General features: G+C 49.5%; 1 protein-coding gene across 1 annotated transcript; it reads right to left on the minus strand.

Moving 5' to 3' along the window:
* Positions 1-1,297: 1,297 nt before the first annotated feature.
* Positions 1,298-23,983, minus strand: LOC135292515 (hydrocephalus-inducing protein-like). The gene is made up of 9 exons (XM_064406708.1): positions 23,727-23,983; positions 21,738-21,805; positions 19,361-19,593; positions 18,464-18,564; positions 17,082-17,217; positions 16,472-16,636; positions 13,315-13,541; positions 11,332-11,443; positions 1,298-1,324 (listed from the first exon to the last, which is right to left on the minus strand). The coding sequence occupies exons 1-9, from the start codon at positions 23,981-23,983 to the stop codon at positions 1,298-1,300; spliced, it is 1,326 nt and encodes a 441-aa protein (XP_064262778.1).
* Between the last annotated feature and the right edge of the window lie 2,058 nt (positions 23,984-26,041).

Consider the following 26,041-nt stretch of genomic DNA (forward strand, 5'->3'; position numbering starts at 1 on the left):
CCATGCAACAGAGATCTTAGAACAAGAGACAGTAGAGGCACTTTTAGCACCCCCTAGAAAGCAGGAAGGAGGCAGGGTAGAGGAACGAGTAAAATTGGAACCCTCACCAACTTTAGCCTCCCCTAACTTGTCTTCTGGTTCATCTGCCCTGGGAAAAACAGTAATTGAGGGAGGGGTTTCCCCACCAACTCCTGAATTAAGGGAACCATGGAGGCTTTACCCACCGTTGCCTAGTAGTGATAGTGAATGGGATGAATCTGAACCAAGTCCTGAGCCTTCCCTGCAAGGTCTGATAGCATCAAGGGCCAGAAGGCAAACCAGACTGAACCCACCCCCACAAACAACTAGAAAGCAAACTAAAGGACTCATACAAGCACCCTTAAGGCAGGCTATAACCTCTAATGGGGAACCAAGGATGATTAAGGTCCCCTTTTTCTCAGTGGATTTGGAGGCTTGGGAAAAGACTGCTAAGGGTTAAGGGAATGACCCAATAGGGGTTGCTAAAAGGGTAAAGTTTATGGCTAAGCAGCATTTACCTGATTGGGCAGACATGCAGTTACTGCTTGATGCCTTAACAGAAACAGAGAAGCAGTTGCTTTTGAAGGTAGCCAAGGATTTAGCTGAAGACGCTTGTGCAGCAGCACAAGAGGATATCAAAGATGTGTTTCCCCTTCAGGAACCGATGTGGGATCCCAATGAACCCGATGAATGGGCACAGCTTAAGAGATACCAAGACTTTGTAGTAAAAGGACTAGAATGAGCAATTCCTAAAACCATAAATTGGTCAGCCTTACATGCTGTTAAACAAGGTCCTACTCAAACACCTTCTGAATTTTTGGATCACCTCTGGGACACGATGCGGCGATATACCACCCTGGACTCTGGATTGGATGAAGGAATACAACAACTAATAAATTTATTTTTCGGACAATCCACAGGAGATATCAGGTGGAAACTTCAGAAGATCCGGGGCCCAAATAGCTGAGGCTTGGAGACTCTATTGGATGAAGCATGGAGAGTGTTTAGTAATCGGGAGGGAGGATATAAACCAGGGATGAAGAAATTAGTAGCAGTAGTAAGGGCGGGAGAAAAGGAGAAACGTGAGCAAGACCTGCCAAGACAAGGACCACCCCGAGTGGGAAAAGATCCATGTGCATTTTGCAAGAAATTTGGACACTGGAAAAACCAGTGCCCAGAATGAAGAAGGGGTGATGAACAGAGAAAAAGCGATTGGGGGTCGGGGGAAAGGCTGGTTGCTCATGTGAAGGAGGACTGAGGAGGACAGGAGGGCCCTACCCTAGGGGACCCTCTGGTTGTAGTTAAACTGGGGAACAAGGAAAAGGAAGTGGATTTGTAGTGGACACAGGGACAACATTGTCAGTGTTGAATAAGGTCCTGTACCTCTAACAAATGATTATGTTATGGTAAAGGGGGCTACTGGTCAATCTGAAAGAGCATATTTTTGCAAACCATTAAAGTATAAATTGGGAAAGCAATGGGAGATTCATCCATTTTTATATATGCCTAATGCTCCATCTGCACTTTTGGGCAGGGATCTGCTAGAGCAGCTGGATGCAAAAATAATATTGAAAAATGGAGAAATTAGTTTGGAGGTAAAGGACCAACAATATGTGGAGCTGTTAAGCCTAATGTTAATAATCAAAGAAATTGAAATTGTAAGTGAAGAAGAGAAAAACTTCAAGAAAATAATGGATCAAATATTCCCTGGTGTATGGGCTTCTAATATACAAGGGAGAGCAAAGAATGCATTGCCCATACAAATTAAGCTCAAGGAAGGGGAACAACAAGTAAGGGTTAAAAAATACCTCCTAAAGAAGGAAGACAGAGAAGGGACTAGCAAAATCATAGAAAACTTTTTGCTAATAGGACTGTTAAGAGAGTGTCAGTCTGATTTCAATACCCCCATTTTGCCAGTAAGAAAGCCTGATGGGTCATACAGGTTAGTACAAGACCTAAGGGCTGTTCTCAAAGTAACTGAAGACTTGTATCCAGTAGTTGCTAACCCTTATACTTTATTAACTCCTTTAACACCTGAACTAACCTGGTTTACCATTTTAGATTTGAAGGATGCCTTCTTTTGCCTCCTTCTCTCCGAGGCCAGCCAGAAAATTTTTGCATTCAAATGGGAGAACCCCAAAACTGCACGGAGGAAGCAGCTCACATGGTGTGTATTACCACAGGGGTACAAGAACTTCCCACTGTATCTGGGGAGCAACTTGCCAAGCATTTAGAGTCTTGGAAACCTCCACCAGGAGAAGGGCAGTTGCTGCAGTACGTGGATGACCTCCTAACAGCCACCCAGACCCAGGAGACACGCGTGCACTGGACGGTAAGCCTCCTAAACTGTTTGGGCCTGCAGGGGTATGGAATATCCCAGGAGAAAGCCCAGATGGTGAGGCAAACAGTCATTTGCCTGGGTTATGAGGTGAGTGCAGGTCAAAGGACCTTGGGGCAGGATGGCAAAGAAGCAATATGCCAGACCCCGAGATCTCAGACACTGAAGGAACTGAGAACCTTTTTAGGCATGACAGGGTGGTGCAGCCTGTGGATTTCTAACTATGGGTTACTTGTTAAACCTCTATATGCCCTGATCAGGGAAGGGAGCAGAGATCTTCAGTGGACAAAAGAAGCAACCCAAGCCTCTGACCAACTAAAGAAGGCCCTCATGTCAGCTCCGGCTCTAGGACTTCCAGACGTGAGTGAACCATTTTTCCTGTTTTCCCATGAAAAACAAGGGATTGCCCTGGGAATATTAGCAGAGAACTTAGGCCCGTACCAGAGAGCAGTGGCCTATCTCTCCAAACAGCTGGACACGGCAGCTAAAGGATGGCCAGGGTGTCTCAGAGCTGTTGCAGCAGTGGCAGTGAACATCCAGGAAGCACACAAATTCACCCTGGGCCAGAAAATGACTGTGCTGGTATCCCACACGGTGTCTGCAGTCCTTGAGGCAAAAGGGGGACATTGGCTCTCCCCACAGAGGTTTCTGAAGTACCAAGCTATACTAGTAGAACAAGATGATGTTGAAATTGTGGTAACTCACATTGTAAATTCAGCTTCCTTCCTCAGTGGGAGTATGGGAGAAGCAGTGATCCATGACTGTCTGGAGACCACTGGAGCCACTTTCTCCAGCTGCCCGGATCTGAAGGACACCCCACTTGAAGATGCTGAGACCTGGTTCACTGATGGAAGCAGCTATGTCATCAGTGGAAAAAGGCACCCTGGATATGCGGTTACCACAAGCAGAGAGGTAATAGAGTCTGGACCTTCACCAGCAAACACCTCTGCACAGAAGGCTGAAATAATCACCTTAACTCGAGCCTTAGAGCTGGCAAAAGGAAAAGAGGTTAACATCTACACGGACTCAAGGTACACGTTTGGGGTGGTTCATGCACATGGAGCCATTTGGAGAGAGAGAGGACTGTTGAATTCACAAGGGAAGAATATTAAACATGCACAAGAGATACTGAGACTACTAGGTGCAGTACAACTACCTGAGAAGGCAGCCATCATGCACATTAAGGCACAGCAAAAAGTGAGCTCTGAATTGGAAGAAGGGAACATGCTGGTGGACAGAGAGGCAAAAGACGCAGCCAGAGGTGAGGTATTTGAGGAGACAGTGGAGGCAACATTGATCCCAGATGGAAACATTTCTATTGATGGTAAGCCAGTGTACAATAAAAAGGATAAGAAACTTTTTAAGGCAAAAAAAGCAAATTATAATCAAGAAGGACAGGCTGTAACAGAGGAAGGGAAACTTGTAGCGCCTTCCTATTTGCTGTGGTCATCAGTGCAAAAAGAACATGAAAAAACACTCTGGGGAGTAGATGCCCTGTACAACCATTTGAAAGGAAAAATTATGGCCAGGAAACTCCAGGGCACAGTAATACAGGTAACTCGTCAGTGTAGTCTTTGCCTCTGAACTAATCCTAAAAACATCCCAAAGCCTAAAGTTGGACAAATTGGGAAAGGCTGCGGACCTGGGCAACAGTGGCAAATCGATTTCACAGAATTATCCAGGAAGGGTAGATATCATTACCTCTTGGTATTGCCTGATACCTTTTCAGGTTGGCCAGAAGCTTTCCCTACTAGGACAGCTAAAGCACGAGAGGTAAGCAAAGCACTGTTGCAAGAAATAATCCCGAGGTTTGGGGTTCCAGCCACCATATCCTCAGACAGAGAGCCGCATTTTGTTTCCAAAATTGTGCAAGAAATTAGCCACCAGCTGGGGATAGACTGTGAGCTGCATACCCCATATCATCCTCAATCGAGTGGCCAAGTGGAAAAGATGAATCATTTGATTAAGCAACAAATTGTGAGATTGGGAGAAGAGGCAAACCTACCTTGGCCCCAGGCTCTTCCATTAGCATTATTGCCAATTTGGACAAAACCAAGGACAAGGGAAAAATTGAGCCCCTTTGAAATATTATATGGGAGACCATATGCAGTTCAAGAAGGAGCCACACCTACACAAATAGGGGAGGAAACCCTACCCGAGTATATGATAGCCCTGAATAAACAACTGAGAGGAACTGCAAAATATGTGGCTGGAGCTCAAAACAGAGATTTGGATGGACCAGTACATGATGTACAACCTGGGGATTATGGGTATGTTAAGTCTTTGGCAGAAAAGACCCTGGAACTGCAGTGGGAAGGACCATTCCAGGTGCTCCTCACTACCTTTACTGCAATCAAGATCAAAGAACAGCAGGCCTGCATCCATCACTCCCGAGTGAAGAAAGCCCCTGAGGAAGTCTGGAAACTGATGCCAGGTGACAAAGAACTGAAGCTGAAGCTCACCTGGAACCGTGAATATATGGACTTAGAGAAACCATGGACATGATGGAGAAGGTGGTAACTATTATAGCCATTGCCATGGTTGTAACAGGAGCCAGTGCGATACCGCGCAGGTACAACGTAACTGGGATGTACCGGTGCCAAGGGAGGGCCTGTGATCCCCACTCTCATAGGGCCCTAAATGAGATCCTGAAAGTCACAAATGCACGTTTGTGGGAAGGGAGAAATGTTTGGGGATGTAGCTATGCATTTGTGCAAGGTGGGTTGCATGAGGCTTACCATCCACCCATGAAACTCATTCAGATTAGCTCTGAATGCTGTGACAAATCTTTGAGTAAGTGCCCTAAAAATAGAAGGGTGTGCAATAAGAGAGTATGATCTTGACTTTAGCATCACTCAAGTGTGCACTGAATATCAGAAGAACAAGATCAGAACTACCCCACTAACACAAAAGAAAGCTGTTCCTACCCAAAGGCCAATTATTCCAGAAGCAGAAGTGCAGCCTGTAGTTCCTGTGATTACTAGAATTGGGCCGTATGCTATGAAGAAAACAAGAACTCAGAGACTGCTGGTTAATCCAGAATGGTCTCTGAAGCGAGTAGAAATGGGAATACAGGTAAATGCTTTGGACATTCAACTAGAGTGTGCCCCATTTCTAAATACAGAAACACGCCTTTTTTCTAAATACAGAAAGTGGAGTTGTAGCAGGCCCAGGGCCTGCAATGCCTCCATGGCATTCAGCAGCCTAAGACAGGAAATGCCTGGTCATGATGACTGGACCTAAGAATCCCCTCTTCCACCCTCGGACCCTTGCTTATCTCTCTAAGCCCACAGCTCACTTTCGCCTCGACCCTCACTATTGGATTGTTTCTAAAACTCCTGTACCCTATATAAAGCCCTACTTCTGCCCTGTTCTGCAGAAGAGCTGTCCCTGAGACCTTGTCAGAAGACATCAATAAAGACATCTCTGTGGAACCTCACACAGCCTTCTCCTCTCTCTGCCAGCATCTGCCAAAGGCACTCAGCAAGCCAAGAGCTGAAATCACAAATGAGCTGAGAATCACTAAAGAGCTGAGCTTGCTAAGACTGGCTGCAGCTCTGGGGCCTGCCTGAGGGGCCCGGACAGGTCGTGCTGAATTGGACTTCTCTGTCTTGGGCTCCCACGGCAGCCGGGGCCGGGGAAACCCCGAAACGCCGGAGTCGCCTCAGGGACAAGGTGGGCATCGGGCACAGCTGGGACTCCATGGTCTCACACAGCTTTCCCAGCCTGAATGATTCCATGAGTCTGGGATTCTATGAAGGCATGATTCAAAACAGATTTGAACTCCAAATCTACCATATACAAATATTACAAAGGTCAAAATTCACGTGAAAGAAATTAAAGATGATTCTTTAAGATTGAAAGAATCGTATGTCAATGTTGCATATAGGTAAACCCTATAAAAGAAGAGCCTTGTTACCCTTGTAAAATGATGGCTCAGGCCTGCTGCTTGGGCTAAGTACAGCTAACAGCTAGCCTGACAAGTTCCTGTGAGAAAGGAATTTGCACCTGTGAGAGGAAAGACTTCTACCCACATCTTCTATGCAGGAGACAAGAATGGAAACCGCGTTAGAGAGAGGAAAGGTTTTGACTGACACCTACATGAGCAACTACTAACCAATGAACTGAGTTGCACTAAGTTACTAAGCAATTAAAATGAAACACAATGCCTTCAGAAAACCATAGAAATATGAACTGTGAAGAATAAAGATGGGCTGTTGTGCATGAAGAAATAGGTGTCTTGCCTGTCTCTACAGCGACATGTAAAGACAGCATTGCATGAACTGCCCTTGGGTTTAACATCTTCAGTGAAAAGCTAAACTGGGCCTCTCTATTAAGAATGGGTTAGTGGTTCAAATGTCCTTGTCCTTGAAGAGAATTCAAAAGCCTTCATAGATATGTTCCTGCTTCTGTAAATACAAACACCTTCATGTTAACATGTGGAAATATATTCTGATTATCATTATTGACAGGCCAATGGAAGAGAAAAAATAATCAGATTTTGTAGGCTGACTTCTTCCCTCTAATACCTGGCCTTTCTGGCTGAGATGCCAGAATCATGAGCACACTGCTTAATTCTTTTTCAGTTCAAGATGATGCAGAGTTGCGAGAAAAGCTGTGCCTCCAGTGAGGCCTGGCCTTGTACACATCTAGTAAAAATGGTATTTCTGAGTTTGAGGTTTCTCAAAAGACAGATCTTGGCCTTGGAAATGCAACTCTCAGTCAGTGACTGTTGTCAGAATGTGCAATAAAATGCAGCTTGTGCCTCTTCTGTGTTTATTATTTGTGTGCAGGTTGTAGGGTTTGTTGTGTGTTGCTGCTTTTCCCCTGCTCTTTTCCCCGCAGTGTTTGGGGAGCAGAGGTGCAGCAGCCCCGGGAGGGCTGTGGCAGCCGAGCCGGGCCAGCCCCGGCGGGCTGGATTCACGGCCGCAGGGCCCTGCTGGGAGATGGAAAATGAGATGATTGGCTCTGGCAATTAAGGGATGAATACTGTGTGAATATTGAGAGAAGCTTTATTGGTGTACAGTTATGTCATTGCAGTTTAGATGGCCTCTGTTCTCCCCATAGTTTCCCTGTGGGCAGCGCCTTCCCTCTCCCCTGTGGGCGGCACAGGCCCCGCTCTGGCCCAGAGCTGTGTTTGTGTGCCTTGAAAACGTGGTGCTCTAGGGTTTTTAAAAGTTTATTTTAGTTTCTGACTAAATTCTGATTGTTTTATGTAGTTTTATAGTTACTGGAGAGATTGAAAAGCGGTAAATGCAGCGCCTTATTACCTATCAAATTTTAACATGGTCTGATCTCTTTAACAAGAATGCTAACACATTTGCCATATAAAATGATGCCAGATACTGTCACTAAAAGCTGTTGAGTTGTTCAGCAATATGCTAAATTGCACATTATTATATTTATTTCCCAGTAACCCTGCACTTTGAAAAGTCTTACTGAATTTCTGTTTCCATGGAATTTGCAGTTACCATGGGTTTTACTCATAACTGATTTACTTCTAATTCTAATATGCTTGTTACAACTTTAATCCCTCCAGCAGACCATCATGCTGTTATTTCACTTACAGCTTGTTCACCTTTAAGTTGTCTTTTTGTGTTAATAACCTTAGACTGAGTTACATCATGTCATATCTATAACTTTTAAGAATGTTCATTTGAATTCTGTTAAATTAAGGCCAAATATTGTAACGCTCAGTTACCTTCTTGAATAAGGCTAAGTTTTATTAAGTAAATTTTGGTAGATTTTATAAATGTTAAGATTCAGTTTTACGTCATTTCAGCAATGATCTATTCCAGCTTTTTATGGATCCAGTTATGTTCGGTATTAATAGTAATTAACATTGAGTTCTCTTGAGTGTGCTTTTTGTTCCACTAAGGTGATAATGAAATTATGTTTATTAATTTGAAATCCTTTTAGGACTGGGTTTTATTGAGTTCATCTTGTTAAGCTCTATTGATGTCGAAAGGAATTTATATCAGGTTTGAGTGTGATTTAATCTGAGATATCATAAATTTTATGAGTGAGCTGTTCAGTGTTTCCTTTGTTGCATTTTTTCTGTCATAAATACATTCATGTTTGTATTCCTGTTTTTATAGCCAGCTTTTCATATGTTTTACCATCTTTTGGTGTAATTATCTACAAGACACGTGTCATTTCAGGATCCTTCTTTTGTTCTCTAGCTGCTCATGTATCTCTTAGACCAGACTACCCCTCTGGCTGGGCTCTGCACTGGGGCTCCATGGTTTGACCTAGTGCTGCCTCATGATTTTCAAGTATTTTTCAGAGTTCCAGGAAATGATATCTCAGCTTTGTCAGAAGTCTTCTCTAAACTGATGGTATTGTGACATCTACTCTAAGCAATCAGATGCAATCCCAATTGTTATTACAGAACCACTCCAACAGTTTGCTGTGTTTAAAGCATCTCCATGCTGAGGAGATTTTGGAGGAGGCGGCTATTGGATGGTTCATCCGTCTTTCACCCCTAGACCTTTACTCCTAAGTGCTATTCTTAGGAGCCTTGTTTAAAATTACATTTAGGGAATTCTCTCCCACTTAGAGCTTGGGTGGTGGCCAGGCCTTAGCTCTACCTGGACAGGAATTTGCCAACAGACCCAGATGTTTTCTGCATCAGAACTAGATTGGAGTTGCTTTGACTTTGCAATTTCACCGTCTGTACATGACAGTTGAACTATTTTTAAAGGGAGCTTGGGAATTATGATCTGGAAATAATTATCCAAATCCCCACTGAATCGAGGTTTGTCAGCTGTTTGCAGACTCTGGAATGATGGTACATTATTTCAGAGATTTCTATTTATTTCATTCCACCTATGTTGTTAGTTTTGTCTGCTATTAGAAATATTCCTGATTGTTGTATCCAAATTATTCCTAATTGCTCTAAGTTTCTTGTCCACTACATGTATTATTTCGCTACAATGTTTCTTCATACTCATAACAAAAGACATGCATCTCATTCTTATTAAAAAAAAAAAAGAGGAATGAATGCCTTAAGAACATTCAAATAATGCAATATGTACATGAGAAATTTGGACGACTAATCATTTTGAATCATGCAATATTTACATTAGAAACTTGGAAAAAAGGTCATCCCATCTAAATCCCAGTGGAGTGTCCCACAGGGAAGCCTAATTGATTCATTAACTTCAGGAGAAGAGATGCCTGTGTTTTATCACCAACAGCTCAAAGCAGTCACCTGTTCATTCCATCAGATACTGATCAGCTCTGAAGAAATGAAGCCCAGTGGAAAGAGAAATAACCTCATCCCCTTGCAGCCTTTGTGGCCAGAACAGGAACAGGAGTAGGACTGCCAAGACATAGCTGTGCCTGGAAACTGACAGAGGCAATTGGCCAACAAAAGCCTCATGGCATCATCATGGGACAGTGCTCCTCCCAACCTTCTTCAGTTCTTCCCTGTTCCTGCTCCCAGGAGGACATTCAGTGATGTCCAAGATCAACATTTCCAGCTAATGGACCTTCTCCTACTTCTCAGCTAATTGGAAACAATGGTCATTTCTTTCCATTTCCCTAAGAGACATTGGACATTATTCTTTTGTTTGCTCATGCTGCAAAACCCTGTGTCAATGACTTGACAGAATTGGGTAAGTTTTGTTGATTGGAACGGGTCTTTTATGTATCTTATCCCACATCTAACAGATAACCAGTGATAACCTTCATGAGATCATACCCTCCCAAGAGTGAGCTGTTTCAACATCAGAACATAGGAGCCTTTTTTAAATGAACAAAAAGGGGGAGATGTCAGAGACAGGTAGAATAATGATAAAAGAAAGGCCTTATGAAACCAGGCCTTGTTCTGCTATATTAACAGCTGGCCTGTCATCTCTTCTAAGTGCAGCTAAGCAGTCACAAGTTCCCACGTGAAGTTATTTTGAGAATGAGACTTGGTGAACAATCTGATCTGAGGGTGAAAAACAAATGCACCTGCAAGAACAAGGGATTTGTCCCATGAGAATCAGTGAAGAGAATAGGTAACAATACAAAGAATACAACAGAGAGATTTGATGCACAAGTAAAATATATTTTATTATCCAACAGAATAACTGGCATAACTAGTAATAAGAAATCGATTAACTACCTAAAGTTGCACATTAGGTTTGGCAAACTGTATAAAATAAGTTGTGTGAATAAAATAAAGAGTTCTTCTCCACCTCAGCTGGGTTCTCTGGGATTTTGGTTCCTCCCTTCTTTCAGGCTTTGGCTTCCCCCTTCTTTGGGGCTTTGGGTTCCTTCTTTTTTGGTGCTTTGATTTCCTTCTCTGGGATTTTGATTTCCTTCCTCTCTGGGAATTTGGTTTCCTTCTGTTCTGGAGGTTTGCTTCTCTTCTCTGGAGATTTGGTTTCCTTCTTTAGAATTCTGATTTCCCTTTTTACTAGGGCTTTGCTTTCCTTCTTCTCTGGGCTTTTCATTTCCTTCTTCTCTGTGGCTTTGCTTTCCTTCTTTGGGCTTTTGATTTCCTTCGTCTCCAGGACTTTGTTTTCCTTCTTCTCTGGGAATTTGGTTTCCTTCCTCTCTAATGCTTTGGTGTCCTTCTTCACTGGGGCCTTGCTTTCCTTCCTCTCTGGGAATTTGGTTTCCTTCTTTTCTGGAGGTTTGTATTTCTTTTCTGGGAGTTTGCTTTCCGTCCTCTCTGGGGCTTTGGTTTCCTTCTTCTCAGGGAATTTAGTTTCCTTCCTCTCTAATGCTTTTGTATTCTTTTTCTCTGGGCCCTTGCTTTCCTTCTTCTCCGGGGCTTTGCTTTCTTTCCTCTCTGAGATTTTGGTTTCTTTCTTTTCTGGATGTTTGTTTTTCTTTTCTGGAAGTTTGTTTTCCATCTTCTCTGGTTCTTTGATTTCCTTCCTTGGTGGGATTTTGGTGTCCTTGTTCTCTGGGGCCTTGCTTTCCTTCTTCTCTGGGGGTTTGGTTTTCCCCTTCTCTGCTTTTGGAGGTTCCTTCCCCACAGAGACACCCTTCTTTTCTTTCTTCTGCTTCTCTTTCTCCTTCTGCCTCTCTTCCTCCGCCAAGGCTTTTGTCTCCTCCTCAAGCTTTGGAGACGGCCGCTTCAGCTCCCTTCTGCAGACAAAACAGAAAACATGGCTGAGAGTCACCACCAGAACCTTGGGCTCACTCGTCCTGGCTGGCCCTGCACTTCATTCCTTGACCCTGAGGCCAGGCAGCAGCGCCAGACCATTTCCGTGAATTCTCCTCAACCCCCAGAGGTTGGGAACATCCCAAGGGAGGGCAGTGGTGGAAGGGCACCTCCAGGACCGGCCAAGCCTGAGCCTTGCCATCAGAAGGGCTTGACTGTGCAAGCTCCCTCTCCAGGCACAGCCAGACACCTCCAGCCCACTGCCAAAGGCTGATCCACCAGCTCTCTGCGCTGTGCCTGAAAACGCCCTTTGTCTCTTGACTTCCCAGTTTCAAGCAGAGCACAGAGTGCCAACGTCTGCTGATCTCTCCTGCAATTCTTACTCAGCTCATTCAGCTCCCTTCTCCCTGGGCAGAGCTGAAGCAAGAATTTAAAGAGTTCAGATTTCAGCTGAGGCTTAGAAGCAATTCACATTGATCAGGATGTCAGTTAGACAGGTAGACCATAGGTTAATGATGATTAGATGCTTAAGCCAGAGCTGATTGTTATATTGTTTACCATGATGAGCTTCTTGATAGAAGGAAGTGGAGTAAGTGAACTGTTAGAAGAACATACTGAAACCCGTAGAACAATGGTTAGCACCTGGGCTTTATGTCAATCAGTCACTAAGCAGGGGACCTTGGATGGTGCCAGAGGGTCACAGAGACCTGATGAAGACATTCCTGACTTCATCCCTTAAGACCACTGGCCCAATAGGAGACCACCAACCCAATTCCAGAGAAGAATTGCACCGGTGTGAAGGACTAATGACCTCATTTTAATACAGAGCACGGAGGGGAAGTGCTGGGGTTGTGCACATATGTTGTATGTAAGATCCTGGGAAATAAAGAGAGGGCAAAGAACCTTGTACAGCACGGTCACGCCTTGTAGGGACGACTCTGGTGCCACCCACCGGGGTTAATAAACATACCACTTTCTAACTTTAATGAGTTAGAGAGTCTCTGTCCGTGAGCCTCGGTTTTAACAACTCATAGCCTGATCCTAAATGAGAATAGCCTATCAGTCAGAAAGCAAAGGCTGGAGGAACTGCTCTCCTGCAAGACAGGCTCTTGTCAGCCAGATTTCCTGCTGGAAGCCAGCTGTGACCAAGCCAGCTGGTGCTGTCTGCCATGGAAACCATCTGAAGCAGCCTCGTCCCTCTCCTCCCCATGAAACCAACTTCAGCCTGGCCTGAAGGAAGTCCTGATGCACAGGCTTGCTTTAAGCAGCCCCCACTCCCAGCTGCACACTTTGCCTGTGTGTCCTGAGCTGGGCTGCCCTGCTGGAGCAGAGCTTCTCCTGTGCTTGCCCACTGCTGCAGCTGAAGGGGAGCCTCAAGGACAGGAGCTTTTATGGCTGCTGTCCCACCATCAGGAGAACCCTGGCAGATCAGCACTGCAAGGACTTCATCTGTGGCAGCACCAGCACCCAAACCAAGGTTTGGTCTGTGCCCCACGCCTGCCCACACCGCAATCCCACTGTTTTGGTGAAGAAGGGAGATGATGAAGAAGATGCGACTCAACACCATGGAGCTAAAGACACCTCTAGAGGCAGTGCCAAGGCAGGGCCAGAGCCCAGCTCCCTGAAGGCAGCATCTGAGCCAGGAGGGCTCACCACTAAACTAGAGAAGAAGATGCTCTGTCCCAACAGAAGAAGGTGCTTCCTCTCTTGGGAGCCAGGGAGCTAAGAGTGGCCATCCCTGTGCTGCTTCTGGCCTTTGCTATGCAGCACCTCTGAGCTCAGAGTCCTTGGAGCAGGGAAGCCCTGCAGGGACAGTAACCCATGGAGAGCAGGAACCCATGGAAGGCTTACTCACCTCTCCCTGAGAGGTGCCCCAGAGCCACAGTTGATCTCCTGGGGGCTCGGGGAGCAGCTGACACGTGAGGCCTCCCCGGGCACCAGCACCTCGGAGCTGGGGCCTCCCTCCACGTGGCACAGCGCCGTGGCACTGGAGATGCTGTTGAGGTGGCCAGAGAAGGGCAAGGAGACCTGCTGGCTCTCTCCTGGCTGTAGCACACCTGACACTGGCAGGATACTGGAAGCCTGTATGGAAGACAGGAGAGATGGAGGTGTTGAGCATGGAAATGGATGCAGAAGAGCATCTTGGAGCAAAGTGCAGCTGCAGCCAGAGGGGCCTATTCCCCAAACACTGCCAGAATCACCCTGATCTCATCCTGCATCCATGCCACTGACCAGTGCAGGGACCATGGGGAAAATCTTCTCCCATCCTCACGGGTCAATGCATTCATGAGTACATGACATGAAAGTGAACTGGGATGTCTCCTGGCACTAGAAATTCTCTCTGATGCACAACTTGCCTTGAAAAAGTTTCAAAACTTACTGCTTTTAGAAAAGGAGGAGACTCAGAGTGAGAGCTCTTGGAGCTGAGCAAAGGACTCCCAGCCCAGCTCATCTGACTCCTGAGGCTCTTCCCCTCTCTCTCTGATTTAAATGCTGCTTCCTCAAGGTGCTACAGCAAAAGCTCCTGCAAAACCTTCCTCTGGACCACCTGAGGAGTTGCAGGGGGAGCAGTGCCCTCCATAGGTGCTGCACAGCGTCCTTGGGCAGCCCCACAACGTGTCCTGCACGGCCTCTCCAACACCCAGCTGCTCCAGCAGCACTTTGTGCTGGGCCTGCAGGGATGGGAGGCCCCTCTGTGGCCAATGCTCAGGGCCACCAGTGGCACTGGCAGCTCCAGCCCTGCTTGCCACACTGCCAGTGTGCAAGGGAGACAGATTCCCTCTTCCCTTCTCCGCTTCCAGGGCAGTGTGCGGTGCGCCCACGGAGCACCTGAATCCCTCCAGGCCTGCTGGGAGGTGAGGGTTTGCAGGAGCTTGTGGTGGCACCTGAAAAACAAGCCATTCCCTACGCCTGCAGGAAGAGACAGCCACTTTGCCAAGTCTCAGTTTGTAAGACAGCTTCAGGGCCAGCAGTGCAAGAGCAGCTCTCGGGTGACAGCAGAGACCTGCAAACAGGGAGTCTGGCTGGGCTGGGAAGAGGGCACATGGAGATCAGGACTCATCCCAGCTTGCTGTGGGCAAGGAAGCTGCAGCTCTTCCCATCATGATGCAGATAAAAGCCTCATCTTGCATTGGGAAGGCAACAAGGCAAAAAATGCCACACTCAACACAGGCCTGTAGGATCTGAGTGAGCTTCTCCAAGGAAAACTCTCCTATTTCTCCCTGCCACTCCCCCATGTCCAGCCACTGGCCCTGCTGCCCAGCCACTGTCAGGGCACAGGACAGCAGGGCAGCAAAAAGGGAGCTCAGCAGGAGCATGACTTGCTGGTGGCAGGCTAAGGAGGCAGCACAAGCAGTAGGTGTACAAGAAAATCCACCTCTGCTCCTGAAGACTGGGTCAAATCCTGCTCTTCAGTCAGGGCTGTGGCTGCCTCCTGCTTTCCAGCCTTGAAGTGCCTCCATCGAGACGCTGGGCAATCCAAACATGTTCTCATCTTCTTTGGTGGTTGGGGATTGAATTTAGGTGGGTGAAGCTCATCTCTGGAAAAGAAGATAACTGTGAACAGAGACCTGCAGTGGGAGGGAGGGACACCTGCACCAGCAGCTCCTGGTCAGGATGCAGCCCCTGGCTGGCTGCTGGCACCTTGAACTGAGAAATGCTTTGATCCAGCCCTTCCCAATCCAGGCTGGAGCAGGTCTGCTCTAAAGGCAGCCCAGGAATGACACTGAGCTGCTGCAGCAGCTGCAACTGCTTGCACTGAGGAACTGCAGAGGACAGGGATGAACACCTTGTGGGCATGCAAAAAGCACAGTGGGAGAGGAAAAGACAGAGAAGGCAAGCGAAAAGGGCAGATTTGAGACATCCAGGGGCAGACACAGCCAGCACAGCCAGCACAGCCCCCCCAGGGCCCAACGCCAGAAACTCTGCAGCTCCAGCAGGTATTTATCAGGAATGTTTCCCTGACACTGCTGGGGGCTTGGCTGACATTTTCCAACACTCCCAGGGGACTCAGGTGGCATTCCCCATGCATACAGACATACATACATCGGCTGTAGTGCTGGGATCCTGCCAGACTCCATCAGCCTTGGGCTTGGGGAGGTTTCTGCCAGCCGTCCAGAGCTCCATAACTTTTTTCTCTGTCCCAGGAAGCAGGCAAGAAAGATTTTTAAAAAAAACCCAAACAAACCATAACAGGGAAAACTAAAAAACCTTAAACAGCTCATCCCTGCTCAAGGTATTTCTTTAGGGACAGCTACCACTCTCCAGCTGAAATGCTGGGCTTTTGGGAAAAAAGAAAAAGATAATTACATGTTCACCTCCAAATTTAAAAGGATCAAGGTAAGAGAACCTTTCAAACTACAAAGGATTGGCCCAAAGGTAAAAGCTTTGCAAGAAGTCTCTAGTTATGGCCAGGCTGACAGTTAAACAACTGGTTCCTCTGGTGGGGAGAAACCCTCCTCTTTAAGGTAAGCAGCCTCAGAGTTGAAAGACACTGTTCTGTCAAACTTCAGGCTCCCTGGCACAGCCTGCATTGCCTGTCCTTCCTGTTCACTGATTTACATGCAGTGCCATAATGGCCCAGGTTCAGATGTTTGGTGCCATTCAGGGAATTTGCCATTGTCATTTCCTTATGTTTTAATCTAAGTTTCAATCCTTGCAACCACTCTTGAAATGCCAGCCTTCCTTTTTTTTACAGAAAGCTCAAGGTTCCCAGAAGTCTTCTGACATCCTCTTTTGCGCTCAGAGAGATGCCATTTTCAAACAGATGTTTCCAAAGTTAACAGCATTTTCAAGAGTAATGCACTAAAGTGACCCTGGATTCCAGCTCAGACCAACGACGTTCTGTGCCAGACACTGAGATTACCACCCGTGAGGCACGAGCTGTTTGTGCCACCCATCCCTCCTGGCCTTCTCCACAGCAGCCTGTGCCTGTTTTCCCCGGCAGAATCCCTGTGCCCTTTGCAGCCTGCCAGGAGCAGCTGCACAGAGGCACACATCTCCCCTGCACTCACCAGTGGGTTTCTCTCATCCCCGAACACGCCGATGAGAACATTGGTGCGATGCGTGCCCAGCGCCTGCACTTCCACCAGCACTGGGATCTCTGCAGTGCTGTGAGGCTGGACAATCCCACAGGGCTTGGGGCTGGAGTAGAGCACAGCAGAGTCCTCCTTGCGTTTCTGCAAGAGACACAATGAAATGCAGCTTCAGAGGCACCTCTGAAGAAACTTTACACTCCCTAACATCCACCGCAACAGCAACTGACACACGTGTTTAAAAATGCCCAGGACAAAGGTAAAAGGCACAAACAAGATGCAAGAATTGTAGGCTTAGCATTCCCAGGGGATCCTGCCAGGAGACTGCCAGCACAGGCACTGCTGTCTGTGGATGCAGCAGCTTTCACAGCCCTCCAAGATCTCCCACAAGAAAACACCCTGAAGACTAGAACATCAACTGTTCCCTCAGCAGGTTAAACTGCATCCTCAAGTTAACATTCGGGTAGGATCCTGTTCTCAGCAGATCTTTAAGACTGAATAGAAACCAACAAGGTCACGTCCAAACCCTTTTTCCCCCAATAAGCTCCTCAATAATATTTGAGACGGGGAGGTGGATGGGATGCCAAACCTGTTCAATAAGCCCGTAGCAGCCAGGCAGGTGGCTGGGATTCCTAATCAGGAACTTCTTCTCATATGGCACCTTCAGGAGGCACTCATCATACTGCAGCACGTGGGGGGACACTTGCAGCTTAGGAACAAGACATCTGGACAAAGAGATGAGCCCAGGGGAATCAGAGATACTGAGAGAATGGAGAACATTTACCCCCAAAGATTGTAAAACAGAGCATAACACACTGGTCACTGTCAAATGGGCATTGAACAGCCCTGCAGTGATAAATTGCCTTCTACGTCTTCCCACTCCAACAGGTCTTGTCAAGGAGGGGCAAACCCTGAGAGGCAGCAGCCAGAGGCTGCCAAGTGCCCCAGGCAGAGCACTTTGTCCCACAGCTGCCTCAGCCCCTCCTTTCCCCAGGAAGGCTTGCAAGGACTCCTGTAACACTCCCAGTGACCCATGAGCTCTGGGGGAGCCTTCCCAACAAGGATCAGAGCTCACTAATGCTCAAGGAACACACAACTCCAGTGTCCCAGGAAAAATGACTCCCTTCTCTGCCATGGTGCTGTTGCCCTGCCTGGGAACTCAGCTGCTTGCCCCAGCCTTGGAGGGCACGAGACACCAGCTGCCCTCCAGAGTGGCTGATCAGCCCCTCCCAGGCCCTACAGCTCCCTGGCTCCTTCCCTCCACAGCTCCAGGCACTGACTGTCCCCAGCCCACCTGCTTGACAAAATGCCAGCCCAGGCACTGCCTGGATGGCTCTGCCTGGGAGAGGGAACAGCCCCAGGGAACTGCATCCCTCCTGGCATTCCACTGACACCCACCGCAGCACAGCAGGATGGAATTCTGCTGCAGCAACAACCACTTTTGCTCTCAACACTGAGAACATTCAAGCTCAGAGTGGGAAGCAGAGGGAAGGAGAAAATCTAGAGCTGAGCTGCCACACCAAGGGCTGCTTTCCCCTCCTGAGACCTTGCCCTCAGCACTCTTGCTGGCAGCCACTTCCCCCCTGCCACGTGCCCTCATGAACAGAACCAGAGCCTGGCTCTCAGCAGGCTGCTTGCTGTGTCCCAAACCAATGCACGGTGCTCGCACCCAGCACAACTCCACCTCTTGCAGCAAGAAGGAGAGGAGGCCCTGGGGAAATTTGTTCCACCTCAAGCACCAAAAGCCAGGCCAAGAAATGATCTCATTCCTGGTGCCTTCAGAAAAGGGCCCAGGACCCTGCTGGGCTGGGAGCAGGGCTGCTTTTCACCACAGGCTGCTGTCCAAGCTCTGCTCTTCTCATGCCCAGCTGGCACAACATGAGCTCATGAACCAGCACTTCTCCTCGGCAGCTGCAGCCAGCAAAGCCTGGGCAAGGCAGGGGCTGGAGGAGGCCAGGGAAGGGCTGGTACCTGGCTGTGATGACCAATGATGCCACTCCCTTGCCAAAACCCTCCAGATCCACCAGCATTTTCCTGTAGAACTCCATCACCGAGTTGGAACACAGGGTCACCTGGTGGAAGAGAAGAACAGGAAATTCTTCCTTACAAAAGCTCATTATCCACGTGTGATATCCTCCAGCCCTTGAGGGAAGATTTTGTCTTAATTCTGCTGCTGCTCCATGTGTAGAGCACAGTCTCAAAGCAACAAAAGCCTTCTGGCAATAGCAGATGTCTTAAACACACCTTGCTATCAGGGCATAGCTCAGCTACATTAAAACATTAGACTAAAGCTCTATGAACCACTGTATTCAAATTAAGACCCAATTTCTCATCTGACTACAATGACATAAATGCAGAAGAAATCTGACTTGAACACAACGAGTTCAGCTTTACAGCAGGAAATGAGGGCAAAGTGTGGCCCAGCAGGTGCTGGGCAGTTCATGGCTGCAGAGTTTTTTGTCCCCACTGGAGATTCCTGCCGTGAACACAAATCCTTCTGCTCCCCAGGAGAGGGGAAATCAGACCAAGAAGAAAAGCTAGCTGCTTTCTACAATGACATCTCTCTAACAGCCACCTTTTGCCCTCATCTTTGCTCTGCCCACTTGCAATCAAATAAATGGCTCTCAAGAACCCAAGAGTGACTTCTGGCCTTGACCATATGGTATGTGACCTCAGCATATGATTTTGGAAAGAAAACAGTGCTCCTTGAGGAACATCCCGAGTAAGGCAGCTAGCAGAGGCCTCAGAGCAGTGCAGATCTCTCACTCACACCATGCTCAAAGCTGGCAGCAGAGCTAAAGCCCTCCCACGCTCCAGTGCAGCTGCAGCCCTGGTGCTGAAGCGTCTCTGGCTGCACTCTGCCCGTACCTGGATGTCCTGGTGTCCCTGGGGCAGGATGGTCCCTTGGCTGGGAGTGATGGTAAACTCCCGGGGCTCCACATACAAGTGAACGCCCTTCCTCCAGGCTGGGTCACTGTGGCAGCGGATCTGATCCACGCTGTCCACAGCCGGCTGCGTGCCATCGAACGACATGCGGAGCTGGAACGTCACGGGCACCGGGGAGCTGTTAGTGAGCCGGCAGCACTGGGTGTAGGGAAAGCCTAGGAAAGGACACCAACATCCATTGAGGCTCCCATTGTGGCCTGACTCCTGCTGGGAATGGCCTGGCACAATGAAAGTGGCACTGGAGTTTAGCTCTGGATTATCTGAACTACAGCTCACCCAGAAGCTGCATGAGGAATGAATCGTCACTCAGTTCCCTTTGACACAGATTGCAGACTGCAGCCTTGAAAATGCCCACTCCTAGCCCTGCTGAACACTGCAAGCTTCTCTCTTGGCGATGGGGAGGAGCTGCCTCACCTGCCCCAAACCAGCACCAGTGATCTCCCAGTGACGAGTGTGCACCCAGACCGAGCATTTCCTCTGAGAATTCAAGCTGTCAAATTCCCTGTTCAGCCTGCCAACACTCCCACCCTTTTCAAGATAGATAAACAGTGAGTCAGCATTGAGAAGAAGCCACAGCAAAAGAGAGGGTGGAATCAGGAACTAGAACGTGAGGCAAAGCACCCCAATGCAGCTTCTCTCTGCAGGATCCTAAAGGCATCTCTTGGTTTGGGCCAAACAGACTGAGCACGAGACAGCTCAGAGCCCACTCAACTGGGGGCACACCCAAGCCTTGCTTGGAGATTGGCAATGAGGAACCAGGTCCCACCTCACCCAACAAACGGGGACATCACACCCATGCTGCTCACTGGGGTTGCAGCCTGCAAGGCTTTACCCCACTGGAGCTCTGGGATTTGCTTTCCATGCTGGAAAGCCAGAGATGCAGCCACTCATGGTGGGGATGTCCTGCAGAGCCCGGAGAGCAGCCACAAGCTGCTCTGCAGTGGACATCTGGCTGGGCTGGCCAGCTCTTTGGGGAGGAGACTTCTCCCCGGGCCTGCTCACCAAGAGGCACTGGAACACAGATGGGGAGAAAAAACAACTGCAGCTGCAACCCAGAGTTTCTCTGTGCCCATCCCAGTGAGCACTGCCAGCTCCAGCAGTGACTCCAGCAGGGAGGCAAGAGAGGCACAACAAGGACAAACACAGATGGCAAAACCTCCAATGAGACTGAGCTCACCGCATGCAGACAACAGTCAACAGTTCCAAAGAAGCAAAGATACAACAGCTGCCTTCAGCTGAAGAGACCTTAGGAATGAAAGCAGATCCAGCAGGATCGATCTCCTGGTTCAGAACCATAGTTCCATCTCTTGCCTTTCTTGTTTCATTTCTTCAAAAAGGCAACTTGACAAGTGCCTCCATGGTGATGCAGGGTGGGACAGAAGCAGCTCAGGAAAGGCAAGTAGTTTCCTTAAAAAGTCCATGACCTTCCTTGTTCTGGGTTCAGGCTTGGTAGTGAATGCTCCCCTTGGTCTGGGAAGGGGGATAGGGGTTTTGGGGGTTTTGGCCCTGGGGGTGGGCTTTTCCCTTGGGGGTTTTTGGCAGCCGTGGCGTGATGCCGTGGGCGCTGTGCAGTGGGAGCTGAGGCTGGGCAGGGAGCGGAGCTTCCCTTCCTCCCGCTCGGGGATGGGAGCTCGGCCGCGTGCTGCTGCGGGAGGTTGTGTGCTTGGCCCCGGCACTGCCCTGGCTGCAGCTCAGCCTGGCACCCACCCTGCCTGCCTTCCCCGCTGCTGCCTGCTGCTCTGAGGCACTGCCCACATCCCCCTGCCCTCTGTCCCTCTGCAAAAGGAGCATTTCCCTCCTTCCCTCCTTCCCTGCCGCTGCCGGCTGGCAGGGGATCACTGCCCTGCCAGAGCCCACAGCTCCTCCTGCTGGGATCCTCACTGCACCAAAGGACAAAAACGGGACTTGGCAGCTGGCAAACGTCTGCTCTTGTTCTCTGGGCTCTCCTGATATAGTCTAGGAAAGAACTGTTATTCCTTTTCCCACAGTTTTGCCCGGGAGCCCTGTCATTTCAAAGTATCATCATTTGGAGGGAGGGGCTCATCTTTCCATTCCAGGAAGATTCCCACCTTCCTTGGCAGACATCTGTCTTTTCAAGCAGGACAGAGACACCAGAAAATCCTGACTTTCTATGCCTTGCTTCTGTTTGATCTGACAATGGCCAAATGCTCCCTGCGGCACCAGCAGCCCTGCAGTTCCCACCCTGAAGAGGCTGCTGGGGCAGAGCAGGAGGGAGGGATGCTTTTCTCTCGGAAGGCACAGATCCGTCCCGCTGTGTCCCAGCCCAGGCAGCACTCACCAAAGGAGATGTCCCCGAAGTCGAGCTCAGGGAGGTCGAAGTGCAAACTCGGTCCAGTGACGCTGCCCCTGCATGGCGAGGACAGAGCAGGAAATGCCTTGGTTCAAGGAATTGCAAAGCTCCGGCTGTCGTGGCTCGGGGGCACCAACCTGGGGTCAGGGCACCGTGCCTTTCAAACCAGCACACACCATGTGCTCAGCACAGTGCCCCTGGGCACAGGAGGCAGCTAAAGCCAAGTGGCCAGCAGCCAACAGCCACTGATGGGCTCTGGGCACAGGGCAGGCAGGAAAAGCCCCCGGGATGCTGCTGGTCCCATGAAGGACCCTGAACACACAGCCAGACATGGCTCTGGGCCTAACTTTCCCCATCTGCAATGGGATGGACATCAAGGTGTCCCCACAAACTTCTGTAACCAGCCCTGCCAGACACAGGTTCCTGCTTTGCTACTTCTTAGCTGGAACTGCTGTTCCCACGGAGGAGCTTTCTCAGCAGAGTTTGACCCACACCATCATTACAGACACAGTTCTGACACATGAACCCAGGGCAGCCCCAAACATCCTCTGAAAAGAGCAGCAACACTTCTACACAGGGCACAGATGAATCCTAGAGGAAAGGACCAGCTTGTCAGCAGTGCAGCAGCTGGCACAGCCAAGAGCAACAGCTTCAACAACCAAACAAGGGGGTCCTGAATCTAGCACAGCACCTCACCTGTCCTTGAACTCAGCAGACACACTGCAAAAGCCACCAACACCCACTGAAAGCAGCACTTGAAGCTGCACAACACTCCCCAGTTGATTTCATGGCTGATGCCAAACGATGCCCACTCTGCCTTGTGGTTAAAAATCCAGGCCCAGTGACCTGTGCCTTCTGTTGGATTCACAGGACTGCCCCTGGCTCTGCTCCACACATCTCAACAACCTGCCCTCGCTCAAGGAGAAAGCTGCTGATGCACAAACATCCCATCACCAGTTTAGGGGAGGGACAGAGGAGAATCAATTATTGGATGGTGGAAGGTTCCCTCTTGATCTCCAAAATAAAAAAGCAGCACTTTTCCTCCAAAAACAAAGCCATCATCATTCTTTCTCCACTGGGGGCAGACCTACTCACCACTTTGTTCTTGTGAAGTAATAACTTCCTTGTTCTTTTTCATCCATCTCCCTTATCTTACTGCTATAATCCAGTGCAGATTGCTTTCATTTCTTCACTGCCTTGCCCCAGTGCCTCCCAAGAGCAGCAGCCTAGTTCCAAAGCTGCAGAGCAGCCAGCATCAGCTCTCCTGCTCCCACTGCATTATCCTAACAGCACAAGGCTCAGGCTGGCAGGGACAAGGCCTCGTGCTACTGTGGTGCTGAGCACTGAGCTCTGCCTCCCCTATCATCACCCCTTGTCCCTTGTGCTGGGCCAGGATGATCTCTTGCCATGGCACCAGCCCAGGGGATGATGCCCAAGTCCTTGGCACAGTTCCTGCTGCACAGTTCCCTGACTCCCACATCAGCCCTTGCCTGGCTGTGCACAGGAGGCACCAGAGCACTCTGGGCACAGCAGCTGGGAGCACGGCTTGTGCCCCACAGCATGGCCATGAGAGGTGAGGTGAGGCTGCTGCTGCCCATCTGGCATGGATTATTGACAGAAGTTTTTACAAGCACTGCTGCTGCTGCAGAATGCCCCAGGCTGGCCCATCTCCAAAGCCCTGGGGGCCTTGCTGGCTGTTCAGCTGGGACATCCCAGAGCAGCTGCTGCCCAAAGCTGATCCATCCCACTGCCTGCCATGGCCCAGGGCAGAGGGAGATCCCTGCAGGGAGGAGTCATTCCAGCTCCAGGTACCACACAGGGCAGGAGGCATCCTCCCACTAAAGCAATGCCAGCATCAGAGCAGAGATGAAGACCTCAGCAAACACCTTTTCTCTCTGCTCCACCCCAACAGGAGATAGGTGGGGCATGTCCCAGAGACAGCTCCAGATGTGCCCACCAAGCTCCCAGGGTCCTTACCTGATGGTCAGGATGGCAGGCGTAGGAGATCCAGCCACACTGAACCGGAATTCTTCCTCAAACCTCCCCAACACGGTGGCACTGAAGGAGATCTGGAGAGTCTGGCTCCCACGTGCTGCAATGATGCCCTCCTGAGGTGCCAACTTGAAGCCCAAGCCCACCTTTGTGGCTGAAGGGATGCAGCTGAAGGGAGCATCAAGAGCTCCTTGGTTGATCAGGTTCACCTGCAGCAGCAAGAAAGCAAAGTGGAAATCCATGTGGAATCTTCCCTTCTTGGGAGCTATTGTCTAAGGATGCAATGAACAGCCAGGAAAGGCAGAAGATGCTTTGTGCTGCTGAATGGCAGAAGTCAAAAGATACAAGAGGACAAGTTCTGCCTTTGGGTTTTCATGCAAAGCAGTGGCAACTGCACAGACCTGCAGTCACCCTGGGCTTATCCCATGGACACAGAGCAGTGCACCTCTGGGCAGCATCACCCTGCTCATGGAGACCTGGCCCTGAGAGCAACGTGGGGTGATTGCAGCTGCCTAGTGAATCAGCACTGAGCTGCTGCTGCCCCAGCCAGCACAGCTCCAACAGCACCATCCACTCATTCACCTTTTCCCACACCATGGAAAGAAGACATTGGTAATGAGGCATCAGCATCAAAATGTACAGACAGCACCATCTTTTGGTGAGAAAACTCAGGGTGTCTTTCTCTTCCCCAGCCAAGCTTTTGAAAGTGTCTGCCCTGATGCAGTGCCTCATTTTCTACCTCTTTTCAGTTGCTCTCTTGTGGTTTTTTTGCAAGCTTAGCATTATTGTGGGGGAAGCAAAGAGGAAGAAAAATCCTTTTCTTAATTCCCAGGACCACTTTTCTCTTTCCAGAGCCAGAGATGCACCAAGGCTGAAGTGTGGGACTGCCAGCAAGGGACAGAACTCCCAAGGCTTTCCTGGGACTTCCAGGAATGAGCAGGAGACCCTTGACTGGAAGCTGTTGGCAGTGGACTGAAGCTCAAAGGCAGCCAGTTGGTTCCAGCTGCTTCTGCAGAGCCCAGTCCAAAGGTGCCTTGTGTCTGGCACTGCCACAAAAGCCTCTGGACATGCAGCTTTTGCACCCAGTGCTGGTTTCACCTGCCAAGGGCTTGTTTTGCAGGAAGCCTCCCAGCTGATCCCTAAGGAAGGCTGCCCAAAAGCAGGGGCTGGGCCTTCATGAACAACAGACACACCTTTCTGACCCCCCAGACTGGACCAGCACATCAAATATTCCCTGCTCACAACTGCCCAGCTTGGCAGGAATTCCACAGCTCCACCAGGCTTGCTGCTGCCTCAGGAGCCATCAGCATCCATCCCCAGCCCTGCTGCTCACCTCACAGACATGGGGGGTGTTGACAAAAATGTCCCCAAGGTCCAGAGTGTCACAGCTGAGCTCAACCAAGGGTCCTTGGCCTTCCCCTCTGAGCTGCAGGGGCAGCCTGCTCTCACGGCCTGGGGAGAGATGTCCATTTCAGTACAAGCATTCCCTCTGTCACACTGTCTTTTCCAGGCTGCCTCAGCGCTAGTCCCTGACTCTGAGCTGGATGCTACCAGCTCCTGATGCTGCAGGAGAAGATATGGACCCTTCTCTTCCCTCAGCAGATATCCCTTGGGGCTGACTTCTAATTCCTAACCCATTCCTCAGGCTGGTTTCCAATGGGAGCCACCAGTTTTCTGAGTTTCAAACATCTCTGGGGTCCTGGAGTGGCAGGCCAAGGAGTCATGGGTAGAAATTGAAAGAAAGGAAATTTAGGTTAGATATTAGGGATGACATTTTTTCCTGTGAGGGTGGTGAGACACTGGAGCTGTTTCCACAGACGGAGAGCTGCAAGGTGACAGCTCCCACACAGGGAGAGAAGCAGCTGCTGGCCAAGACTGCTCCTTCTACCAACAGCCTGGGCTCAGTGGGGCTCAGCCACCTCTGCTCTGGTGCTGTCTGGCCAGTGGGAGCTGAGCCAGGCTCAGGGAGCACATTTCTAACCCAGCTCCTGCCACCTGATGATGGATCCATGTCCAATGGAGCCATCCTGGAGGCCAGGGGCCTGCAGGGGCTTAGTGCTTGTTCACTAAAGCTGCTCTGCTCTGCAGCTCTCTGGCCTTTGAGGAAATGCTGGCAAAGGCATGGCATCAAAACCTCTCCCTGCGCTGTCAGGGCTGTGCTGGGTTCAGGAACCCAGACACAGCACTCTGAGTCCTGGCCTTGCACGGGACATTCCCTGGGAGCTGCAGGGCCACTGGGGATGTGCCAGCACTGCCCTGCTGGCCAGGGACTCTTCCCAGCACTGCCAGGCCAGCCCAGT

The sequence above is a fragment of the Passer domesticus genome, unplaced genomic scaffold (genome assembly GCF_036417665.1).
Source record: "Passer domesticus isolate bPasDom1 unplaced genomic scaffold, bPasDom1.hap1 HAP1_SCAFFOLD_37, whole genome shotgun sequence".
In the NCBI taxonomy this organism is placed as follows: Eukaryota; Metazoa; Chordata; class Aves; order Passeriformes; family Passeridae; genus Passer; species Passer domesticus.